Genomic DNA, 12,635 nt, shown 5'->3' on the forward strand with positions numbered 1-12,635 from the left:
GAAGTTTGGACCTTTTGAAATCTTTGGTGGCAAAGTCTCTTTGGATTTATTTACTCAGGTCTCAAATGAAATCCCACTGGGAATGGACATAGGCCTGATAGTTTGCTTGTAGGATGTACTCTGGGACCCGCTCTTCCTTTGCTGTCATTTACAGCAGTTTCTGTGGTTTCTCTCTTAGGCATATAGGAGACCAACCAAAAGTAGGGGAGTAGCCAGCTACTAAGCTGCGTAAGGTACTATCTAAAAATCCTTAAGAGTGCTTTTCTTTTCAAACTGGGAGTAAGTCCAGTTAGACAAGGAATCAGAATTTGACAGAGGAAAGGTGAAGTGCAGACAGGCCGGCACATGAGGAGGTGGGAGCACGGAGCAAGCCGGCAGGGGACGAAACCAGTGTTACGCGCTAGGCTGTATTTACAACGTGTGTCGTGCAGCTCTGCAAGTAAGAGGCAGGTCTTATTTAAGAATGCTCTTTAAATGATGCTTGTTCTCCTAAGGATGGAGTTACTAGACCCATGACAGCAGTGAGAGCAGCTGGTTTTACCAAAGCAGCTTTGAGAGGTTTGTTCTATTTCAGCTATTAATTTTTTTCAGATCTTTAAATTTTTTAAATGTTTTTGTATGTGTAAATATATTACCATATCTAACATGCCATTGATTATTTTAGGTACCATTAAGAAAGGAAAGGGGTGATGAAAATGTTCTGCATCCCAGTTGAGGTGGTAGTTACACTGGCATGTAATCTGCCAAAACATGCCGAGCTCTACATCTAAAATTTGTATGTGAGTTAGAGCTAAAGAATTAAAGGTGAAAACAGTATTTAAATATATGATAAGTTAAATAATAATTTTTAAATAAAATTGTTATGACAAAAATTAATGATTATTATACCAGTAATGGAAAATTAAAAGGCTAATACCAGGTTATTACTCACATGATTGGCCATTTAGAGTTCATAATAGGGATAGATTACTATGGGGGAGAAATAAATACTGAGAGATATTTATTTTTGTTTTTACATGGTAACACACAGTTTTATTTACATGTTTTTATGTATGTTAAAAATCTTACCAGTTTCTTCATATGCAAAATATTTATGTAAGCATAAAAATGTCCATTCCATTTAATAAATAGGTAAATTAAATAGCATGTGCGCGGTTTCATATCCGTTCAGTTGTGCTGGATTGAGCACTAAACGTGAACTCTTGACTGTGTCTCAGGCTCTGCGTTCGACCCCCTCGGTCAGTCGCGGGGCCCTGCACCGCCCCTGGAGGCCAGGAACGAAGACAGGTATGCAAGTCCTGTGCTGCTCTGCTGTGGTTGGTTGCATGTTCTTAACTTTTACTTCTCAAGTACATAATCCTTACGTATTTGAAAAGTTCATGTCAGCAGAATAGTAACCAAAGCATCATCCCTGGTTCTCGGAACTAGCAAAAGAATCAAGTCTCAGAAAAGCAGCCCTGTGTATTCCATGCAGTTTTACTGTAATATTATTGACTCGAAGATGTATCTGATTTTTGTACGTGCCAGTATTGATTCTCTTGAAGGCCACATGTTGCTGTACATGTAATAAGATATTCTTATTTTAAAAGAATATTTCAAAGAAAAAAATTAAGAAAATGTATAAGTTAGTTTGTCATATTGATATTGAGAAATATAATTTTTTATAGAATTAACTTAGTTTTGTGCCATTGACTAGAGAGTAGCTAAAAAGCTACGGTGTAAATTCAGCTGTGTACATTTACTGATATCTAAGCACCATTAGATTTTACAAATAGTGATAGCAGCCAGCATTTACCGAGTGCTCTCTGTGCGATCACTGCGTGCCCTGCGCTGTGCACGAGCTTCCCTGAGCTCTTGTGTCATCAGTTCAGGGGGAGGGAAGCACGGAGAGCTCGCTGGGTCAGGCTAGTACACGGCAGGACTGAGACTTGAACCCAGGCGGTCTACTTCCAGGGCTCATGTTTGTTTGTTTGTTTGTTTGTTTTGCGGTCCCCGGGCCTCTCACTGTTGTGGCCTCTCCGGTTGCGGAGCACAGGCTCCGGACGCGCAGGCTCAGCGGCCATGGCTCATGGGCCCAGCCACTCGGCGGGATGTGGGATCTTCCCGGACCGGGGCACGAACCCGTGTCCCCTGCATCGGCAGGTGGACTCTCAACCACTGCGCCACCAAGGAAGCCCCAGGGCTCATGTTTTTAAATTGTAATTCTTAAACCTGGTATTTGGGCTATTGTATAAACTACATAATTTCTCTTTTTGACTAATAAGGAACTTATATAGAAAGTCAGTGTACTTTGTATCCTAGTTAATGACAGCAAGTTTGCTAACAAATACATGTTATCTTACTTAAATATGTCATTTAGGATCCTGTCAGCTGCTAACAGCTGGAAACGTCAGAAAAAACACACACAACAAGAATGTTTTATTATCTCCCATAACAGGAGGCCTGGAGGATGGTTAATTTAACTTCTCAATAACCTCACGCTGCTTCAGCTTCTTTCTGATTCTCTTGGCTCTTCTCAAGAGCCTGCCCATCCTCAACCTTCCTGTAGTTGATAAAACCTAGAGTCAGAAGGTGCTCAGTCTTAGGTCCTCTTTGAAGAGCAGGGATCTTTCCGGGAGACATCTGCCCCAGGCAGACGCGTCTTCATTTCTCATTGGCCAGAAATTCATCACACGTGCCTGATGGAACCAGACATTCGGCAGGAGGGTGAGACTCTCCTGTAGCCTAGCTTTCGCGTTCAGGGACGCAGGGCGGCGGCAGGCTCCTGTGGAGGCGCCCAGCAGTGTCTGCACAGAATTCATTCTCCTGGCGGCTGGTAGGGATGGGGTAGTGACTTTCACTGTCTTCATAAAATTCTCTTACAGAGTTTTAGCGTTACATTTTTATATTGATATTTTAGGCTTAATTATAACAACCTGTAAGCAACATTTAAAGGCATTTATTAGAGTGTTTCAGACAGCTTGAAAATAGAATTCCGTACTTTGAATTCTGAACTTTTTAACCTTTAGAAAGCCACCATCTATTATTAGAATTTTGCAATCTCTATAAACTAATAAAATATGTTGTCTTAATCCCAGGTTTTACTGAAGAATATGATTTTATAGACAAACCTATACTGTGAAATTTATTCCTGTGTTCTTTTTAAAAGTCCATTTGTAGAGAATTAAGAGAATTGATGTTTACTGTGATATATTTGTAGTAAAAGTTTATTTAGGCAGTAACGTACATTCAGAGTGTTGTGTTTTATTGAAAGAAAGTGGTAGTAAAGCAACACTGGTGTTGTGTTTGAAACATGGCTGATCTGGGGACACTTCGTTTGCTACTAATGAAGTCAGGGTTTTAAACTTCCTCACCTCGTTAGAAGTCTCTGTGGTGAGTGGGGCTTCCCTAGCGGCCCAGTGGTTAGGACTTGGTGCTTTCACTGCCATGGCCCCGGGTTCGATCCCTGGACGGGGAATTGAGATGCCACAAGCCACACAGCACGGCCAAAAAAAAAAAAAGTCTCTGTGGCATCTATTTGGTAGTAAATAATTTTCTCTCTTTTATGGGGTCTTCAGTCTTTCTAACCATAGATAAAGTTTTCATTTGCCATAGAATCTGCTTTCCTTTGGGGATGGTAATGCAATAGCATGGCCCTAGAGTTACCTTATCATGTGTTTAAATCCTGGCTCTGTTACTTACTAGCTGTATGATCTCAGGCTTAGTACTTAACTTTCTTTCGTTTTTTTTTTTTTTTGGCCGCCCTGTGTGTCTTGTGGGATCTCAGTTCCCTGACCAGGGATCGAACCCATGCCCCTTGAAGTGGAAGCACAGAATCCTAACCACTGGACCGCCAATACTTAACTTTCTAAACTTCAGTTTCCCTGTCAGTGAAATGAGATAATGATAGTACTTGTATCAAATATTCTTGTGAAGATTAAGTGACATAATTAGGGTAAAGCATTTAGCTCAAAATTAAATTACACTTATGCTAAATAAATGTTGGTTATTTTTACTATTATGAATAATTATATAATGTAGTTATTAAAAACAGTGGCACATTTATTCTTTAAGGCCCCTTATATATTTGTCTTATCTGTGACTTACTCTTAAAGTTTATAAGCACATGATGAACAATGTTAAAAGTAGGTTAAATTTTGTGTGTATTGTTAGTGGTTGAATGATTCAAATATACTTACTTTTTTCTTTAACAGTCCAGAAGAAAAGATAAGACAATTAGAGAAGAAAGTAAATGAGTTGGTAGAAGAAAGCTGTATTGCTAACAGTTGTGGAGACTTAAAATTGGTGAGTTCATAAACTATAAGATTCAAGATTGTGAAGTGTGTGCATATGTATCTTTATGTGTGTACCTATGTAAGCACATGTATAGATAAATACTTCCATTTTGTTGTGGACTGGCCTTAGAGTTTTCACTGAAATAATTATTTTGAGAACCTGCAGTTGAAACTCTGCTTCATAAACTCTGAAGTCAAAACAATTGGCTGATTTTGTAATTTTTCACATTGGTCATTTAAGGAGGGGAAAAAATTCCATTGCATCGGTTGGCTAAATTTTGCAGCCTGGTGGACTGCTGATTGGGACGCACAGCCTGCTGCAGGTGGAGCCCATGGCCCACACACAGCACTAAGGGCTGTTTTCTCCTTCAAGGCTGACTGCTCTAAAGTATTTTGTCCTAAGTAAACTGCAAAATCGTGGTTTGCTTCTTGGCAATCCAACTCTGCTGCTTTTTTTTAAATTGAATCTTTTCTCTTAGTTTGCTTTGTTCACATTACTTTGGTCATCATACCACATAAATATAATTTCTGTGACTTAGTTATCAGATCAATGAATACCATTAGAAAGGTTCAGTATAAGCTACTTTTTTTTTTTTTTTTTTTTTGCGGTACATGGGCCTCTCACTGTCGTGGCCCCTCCCACTGCGGAGGACAGGCCCCAGACGCGCAGGCCCAGCAGCCATGGCTCACGGGCCCAGCCGCTCCGTGGCACATGGGATCCTCTCGGACTGGGGCACGAACCCACGTCCCCTGCATCGGCAGGCGGACTCTCAACCACTGCGCCACCAGGGAAGCCCCAGTATAAGCTACTTTTATTGCTCACAGAACCTGTGCTTTTTTATCTAGTTCTAAAAAAAAAATTCCATGTTTAATTAATGTGACTGTGGTCAGTCTCTCAGTGGAAATTGATAAAAGGTTCTTGGCATCCTGAGTAAGATCTGAGCGAAACTAAGGATCTGTTGTCGTATTGGGTAGCAGTTATCCATGATCCATGATCCAATACTTGTCTGTATTTTGAGCATCCGAGGAACCAAACAAATCCACCTAAATTCCTACCTCATGAGATTGAATTAAAACACCAAAGATTCAGGAGTTGGGAGGAAAAAGGAAGTAGATAGACATGGTCAGACCGAAAGGGGGTGGGAGGTGAGGTGATGGAGAACCTCGACGTGGAGCAGGTGTGCTCCAGGTCTTAACCCCCACGCTTCCTCTTTTTTCCCAGAGAAGACACTCAGCCTTTCCATGCGGGAGGAAGAGCTCCCGTTTAAACAATAGAAACGGAGTTTATGGTAGGAGCACACGGGGCATCAGGGAAGCCAGGGGTAATGGCAGCCACCCCTGCTTCCCGCAGACACTTCCCGAATGCACCAAATTCCGTGTGAGTGCTCAGAGGAGTTTACACAGTATACATTTGATTTCAGGCCTTAGAAAAGGCAAAAGATGCAGGAAGAAAAGAGAGAGTCCTGGTGAGGCAACGAGAACAAGTTACAAGTCCAGAAAACATCAATTTGGATTTAACTTACTCAGTAAGTATGAAGTACCTGTTGAGTACAGTTACCTTGGCGAGAATTTATAGATTCCAGAACTTCTTTTTCTTTTTTGTTTTCTCTTGTTCTTTAAGCCTTATTGGACTTAAGGTGCCCAGAATTAGATTAATAATACTCTTTAGTTCATGGGACCACTCTTATCTTTGGTATGTACAGTGATCTTCTTTAGTTAGTTAATTAGTCATTTTTAATAATGTAGTAAATACTTGTAAACCTACCAGCCAAGGACTTGTGAAGATTGCTAATATTTGGGTTCTATTCAGTGTGGATACTTTAACGAGATTCATTTTGTTTTGTTTTGAGGTATAATTGGGATACAGTGTTCTGTTAGTTTCAGGTATACAACACGATGACTTGATATTTGTATATATTATGAAATGACCACCACAATAAGTCCAGTTAACATCCGTCACCAAACATAGAGAGATAATGGGGTTCTAATTTATTTATTTATTTATTTATTTATGGCTGCGTTGGGTCTTTGTTGCTGCGCGTGGGCTTTCTCTAGTTGCCGCGAATGGGGGCTACTCTTGGTTGCGGAGCACGGGCTCTAGGCACACGGGCTTCAGTAGTTGTGGCGTGTAGGCTTCAGTAGTTGTGGCTCGCGGGCTCTAGAGCTCAAGCTCAGTAGTTGTGGCTCACGGGCTTAGTTGCTCTGTGGCATGTGGGATCCTCCCGGACCAGAGCTCGAACCCACGCGCTGTCAGGCAGATTCTTAACCATTGCGCCACCAGGGAGGTTCCGATAACGAGATTCTAATGTGGACTTTTTGGTCTGTGATTTTAGAGAACTTCAAACTAGGTGAATAAGATAATGTTCTGTGAGGAGAGTAGGGGGAAAAAACCAGCTAATTTCTAGCAAAATTTATTCAATTCTGAAAAGACACTTCTTTGATATTTATACTGCTGTTTAAAAGGGTATGTTTTCAGTAGGAAAAGTCTTCATATGCTAAACAAGTGGAAAAAAGGACGTTAGAACTTAGAAGAATTTTTTTTTTTTTTTTGCGGTACGCGGGCCTCTCACTGTTGTGGCCTCTCCCATTGCGGAGCAAGGCTCCAGATGCGCAGGCTCAGCGGCCATGGCTCACGGGCCCAGCCGCTCCGCGGCATGTGGGATCTTCCCGAACCAGGGCACGAACCCGTGTTCCCTGCATCGGCAGGCGGACTCTCAACCACTGCGCCACTAGGGAAGCCCAAGAAGAATTTTTATATGTTTACTATTTATAGCTAATTTTTTTTTATAGCTAATATTTTTAAATTCCATGGAGTCTTTAGATTTGGGAATAATTTGTGATGATTATTTTTTTTCCTTTAGGAACATAATTTACTGTAACTTAATGATTTAAATTATAAATTTGCACGTAGAGCAGCAATACTGTACAAATTAAGGTTTAAGGTATTCCACATGATGTTTAATTTATATTTACAAAGAGAGTTTGGTCCACTCTCTTCCTTACTCCTTTTATTACCAGCTATAGTAATAATACACATTTATTCTTTGTGGGTCTTCCTGAGATTAAAAGATAGCAAATCCATTAATTAGAAAGAATACATGGAAAATTAGGTGAAATTTAGAGGAAAGCTCCACCTGTCTTTTTTTTATAAATTTATTTAATTTTTTATTTTTGGCTGCATTGGGTCTTTGTTGCTGCACGTGGGCTTTCTCTAGTTTCGGTGAGCAGGGGCTACTCTTTGTTGCAGTGCGCAGGCTTCTCATTGTGGTGGCTTCTCTTGTTGCGGAGCACGGGCTCTAGGTGCGCGGGCTTCAGTAGTTGCGGCACACGAGCTCAGTAGTTGTGGCTCGTGGGCTCTAGAGCGCAGGCTCAGTAGTTGTGGCGCACGGGCTTAGTTGCTTCGTGGCATGTGGGATCTTCCCAGACCAGGGCTCGAACCTGTGTCCCCTGCATTGGCAGGAGGATTCTTAACCACTGTGCCACCAGGGAAGCTCCCACCTGTCTTAATGTTCTGGTTCATATTGGAATGCAAGGTGTTCTCTGTGTACTTCATTGCTTAATGGGTTGGGAATCTTGATAGAAGCATCTAACTTTGTTATAGGGTTTTAATCTCTAGAAAGATTATAGGCAAAAGGGACCTAAAATGATCATTATGTGTCTCTTTGCAATATTTTTTCCTTAGGTTCTTTTCAACTTGGCCAGTCAGTATTCAGCTAATGAAATGTATCCTGAAGCACTAAACACCTATCAAGTTATAGTGAAAAATAAGATGTTTAGCAATGCAGGTAAGTGTGTATAGTCAGTTTTTCCAATAAGTATAGTTCTTTTGTACCGTTAATTTACCATTTCCTCATTTTATGCTTTCTTATAATGAAATGATCTGTACTCTGAGCAAATTCATATTTATGATAGAGGTGCCCTGCTTAAAGATATGAAAATTCACACAAATACAAATGAAGAAATACAGTTGGTATAAGATACATTGCCTAACAGTAAATGAAAACAGTATTCTGTATCACAGGTAGAATGAGCCAGGGCAACCTACAGAACATGCTTTCCCTTGTATAATTATCCACAAGAGACCTTTGTTTATATTTAGCATTTATATTGTGTAATTTTTTGGTCTCAGTATTAAAGTGTATCAGAATATCATTTTCTTTAATATTTTATTAAACTATTACATCATATAGTTTAAACCGGGTAAGTGTACTCTTTTTGTTCCTGAGCTCCAGGCTTCTTCATCCTGCGCCGTGGGGTGGGCCCTGCAGAGTGGAGAAGGGTCAGGACTATGGAGAGCTGACCGTTACCTCAGACCCCCAGGTCCTGGTGAAAAGAGGTGTGGGGTCACTTGAGTACGAGTTGGAAAGTCTAGACAAGCTTTCTGAGTGGATGTTGCATTTGAGCTGAGTCTCAAGTTTTGTAGAAACACTTTTTCTCACCAATTCATAAATGCTTACCGTAGAAAATGTGGGGAAAAAAGGATAAACTGTACATCTTGCAGCTCTGGGAGATGCTGGAATAACGCCCAAAAGAAGGTCTAATTTTGAATTATCTAATACTTTTTAAGTCCCATGTTTTCTTAGAAGAACAGAACTCCAGTTTTATAATGTCACTCTTGTTTTCTAGCCATGTTTCCAGGAATCCATCTGTCTTAAGTTCCAATTCCTTGCAGAAGTTTAGTGTGCACATACATGAAAATAGTATAACTGTTTTAAAGTGAGAAATTTAGTTAATGTCTGAAGCTTCATAAGTTGAGAAGACCTTCAAAAAATATAAATTAAGGTCATCTAAAATATCATAGAAAAAGTGAACAAAGTAGGATATTATATATTCATTAAATTTTTTTCAATTAGGACGGTTGAAAGTGAATATGGGAAATATTTATTTAAAGCAAAGAAATTATTCCAAAGCCATTAAATTCTACCGAATGGCCTTAGATCAAATTCCAAGTGTCCATAAAGAAATGAGGTAAGTGTGTAGAATTTAAGTGTCGTTCTTCAGAAACAAGGTCACTCTTGACGCGTTGCCAGTGGGCTGAGTGCTTTATGGTATCTGTACATGAGAGGTGTTAGATTCTTGTTGTAGCTGTAGTACTTTGGTCTGTCCCCTTGTGACTACTTGCATGCATTTGTGTGATGGAAGTTAAAGGTTGAAGGCATAATATGTGATCAGTTGGAGTAAAACTAAGCTAATGGGCCTATATAGGGAATAACGCTGCGGGCAATTAGCGCCAGAATACAGCTTACTGCCAACACCAAATCAAACAGCGGTTCTTTAGAACATACCAGACTCCAGAATGCAAGACTGGAAATCAAGACCTCCTTACATTCTTACTACAGCTTGAGAAGGGAAGCGTGAGAGGAAGGGTTACTGTTGAATCTTAGAAGAGGGGGGAAGAGGGGGATGCTGGGATGTTTCCTGTTCTTACAGTATTTCAGGAGCAGAAACAGTAGACTACCTTATGGTCTGGTTATAACTATGGGAACATAGGAAGGTACCAGGATACTCACTGGTCATAATTTCTCCTAGGCACAGTACAAAGCCTCTGTGAAAGTTAATTTCTTTGTAAATACCACTTTTCACAATAATTTGTTTTCGAATTATGCATGATATCTCATTATCATCAGCAAATATCTAACTTACAGAACACAATGCCCTTGAGGTACTTTTAACCCAGGTGAGGCCAAGAATTTGAGCATTTTAGAAAAAGATAGTAATATTATATAGTATATGTTAAGTGCTTAACAGTCCATAATCAAGAGATAGTATAGTAATTAAGTTGAAGGAATAATTATTGAGAACAAGAAAGGTCAAGAAAGGCTTAACGAAAGGAGGTATACTTGGATTGCTTACTAAAGTGAAGACAAGCGAAGGGATAACATTCCCGACAAAGGGAGCACTGTGAGAAAAGTCCGGGAAATACTGTGATCTGATCAGAGAACTAGGAGTAAAAGGATTTAGTTCAAATGGGGTTATATTGAGGAGTGGTTAGAAATAAGGTGGGATCACATTCATTAGAATGGCTATAATCAAATATGGACAATAATTAGTGTTGAGGAAGATGTAGAGAAATTGGAATCCTCATACGTTAGGGATATAAAATGGCCCAGACACTTTGGAAAATAATTAGGTTGCTTTTTTTAAAAGTTAAACACAAATTTACCATATGACCAATTCCATTCCTAGGTATATACCCAAGAGAAATGAAAACATGTGTTATCACAAAGTATTGTACATGAATGTTTATAGCAGCATTATTCATAATAGCCAAAAAGTAGAAGCCATCCAAATGTCCATCAAGTAGTCAATGGATAAATAAAATGTGGTATAGCCATACAATAGAATACTATTCAGCAATAAAAAAGGAATGAAGTACTCTTATATGCTGTAATATGGAGGAACCTCAGAAAGGTTATGCTAATTGAATGAAGCCAGACACAAAATATCACATATTGTAACTCCATTTATGTACAATGTCTAGAAAGGCAAATCCAGAGAGCCAGAATGTAAATTAGTGTTTGCCTGGGGCTAGAGGTGGGATCGAGGAATGACTGCAGGTGGGCACAGGTTCTTTTTGGGGTGATGGAAATGACAAAGTAGGAATGTGGTTTTGGTTCCACAACTGTGTTAATATAGCAATAATTATTGAATCATACACTTAAAATAAGTGAATTTTATGATGTGTAAAGTAAACATCAATATAGCTTTAACAAAACAAAACAAAAAAGTAAAGTGGGAAAGAAAAGAAGGAAATTATTTGTGGAATGTCTTGATTGCCATACTAGGGAGTTCAGACCTTTAAAGCGAATCCATGTTTATTTTTCTCTAGGATTAAAATTATGCAGAACATTGGAGTTACATTTATTAAAACTGGGCAGTATTCAGATGCCATTAATTCATTTGAGCACATAATGAGTGTGGCACCAAACCTGAAGGCAGGCTTCAACCTAATTCTTAGTTACTTTGCTGTTGGAGATCGAGAAAAAATGAAGAAGGCATTCCAAAAGCTGATTGCTGTTCCATTAGAAACTGATGAAGATGGTAAATACATTTCACCAAATGTGAGTATGAGGAAAACTGTTACATAGCCAGCTCCTAATTACCTGTGCTTTTCTGTCTCCAGAAATGAGAAAGTTGGAGTGGATGACATTTCAGGTTTCTCCCAGCCCTGTATTAATGTGTTTTATCATTTTCATTTGTTATTTAAATTAGGTCGACACCAGGGCTATTGAAATAGGGCTAGAGATTGTGGTTAAAACAGACTGCACAATTTTAGTCAAAAAAACAAAAAGGAGAATCTTAGGAAAAATTGTCATTCTTTAATGTTATTTTATATGGAGTCGTACCCTGTGCACTTGCCTGTGTTGATACATCACAATGTATAGTAATGTCAGTTTCATAAATTGAACCTAATAGGTCTTCCTGATGGGGTGTAAGGGTGTCGCAGCATAGTGGCTGGCCCCACTACTCAGTACTTAACTCTCCTTGTTCCTCTATATTTAAAATAGCACTAATTATAACAACCTACCATGTAGGGTTGTAAGGATTAAATGAGGTAATGCATGTGAAATGCTTAAAATAGTACCTGGAACATAGGAAGTGCTGGGTAGATGTTAACTATTATATATAACTTCCATATTGAGAAAAAGTCATATATGTTGTGAAAGAAATCATCTATGTTTTCAATAGGAAGTAGCAATATGGATCATACTAAGTAATTGATGATCATTAAAGCATTTATATTTGAGTTAAGAATTTATAATATCACACATTTGTACTAACAACCACAGCTTCTGTGTACTTGGCCCTATTCTTTCCAGCCTGACCTTGTATCAGCTGCTAGAATCTATGTTAGTTCGGTGGAGAATGTGATAGGTAATCAGAAGTAAGAAGAAAAAGTTTACATAAGGGAAAATAGTTTAGAAAGATTAATATATTCTCCATTTTATACAGCTAGCCTAGGGGTGAGGTTGATTAGAAATCTAGTTCTTGATTCTTACTTCTGAATCACTCATTTTTTTCCCCCAGGATGACCCACATACTAATTTAGTGATTGAAGCTATAAAAAATGATCATCTAAGGCAAATGGAACGTGAAAGGTAATATTTTGGGCACTTCATGATTAAAACTTAATAATGTAGTCTTAACTTCTGTAAGAGTTGAATGTGCATTCTGATGATTTCTTTCAAAACTTGTTGTATTCAGTATATTTCTTGAATAGTGCTGTCGTTTCACCATTTCTATACTCCACCAGATTCTTTTTTCTCCTTCAATATAATCTCAGTCCTCATGCTAATCCCAATTATTATTACTCAGTTACTCTTACTATTTCTCTGTAATTTGCTTTCCCTCTGCCTCTGG

At 39.0% G+C, this 12,635-nt stretch overlaps 1 protein-coding gene across 1 annotated transcript in view; it reads left to right on the forward strand.

Annotated features, from left to right (window-relative positions):
* Positions 1-12,635, forward strand: part of IFT88 (intraflagellar transport 88) — a 76,036-nt gene that overhangs the window by 16,657 nt on the left and 46,744 nt on the right. Inside the window, exons 6-13 of the mRNA XM_079902562.1 lie at positions 495-558; positions 1,218-1,287; positions 4,194-4,284; positions 5,696-5,800; positions 7,957-8,059; positions 9,128-9,242; positions 11,104-11,335; positions 12,303-12,373. Of these exons, the coding sequence (XP_079758688.1) occupies positions 495-558; positions 1,218-1,287; positions 4,194-4,284; positions 5,696-5,800; positions 7,957-8,059; positions 9,128-9,242; positions 11,104-11,335; positions 12,303-12,373 (851 nt within the window). The remainder of the gene's footprint in view (positions 1-494; positions 559-1,217; positions 1,288-4,193; positions 4,285-5,695; positions 5,801-7,956; positions 8,060-9,127; positions 9,243-11,103; positions 11,336-12,302; positions 12,374-12,635) is intronic.

Source organism: Stenella coeruleoalba, assembly GCF_951394435.1.
Source record: "Stenella coeruleoalba genome assembly, chromosome: 18".
Classification (NCBI taxonomy): Eukaryota; Metazoa; Chordata; class Mammalia; order Artiodactyla; family Delphinidae; genus Stenella; species Stenella coeruleoalba.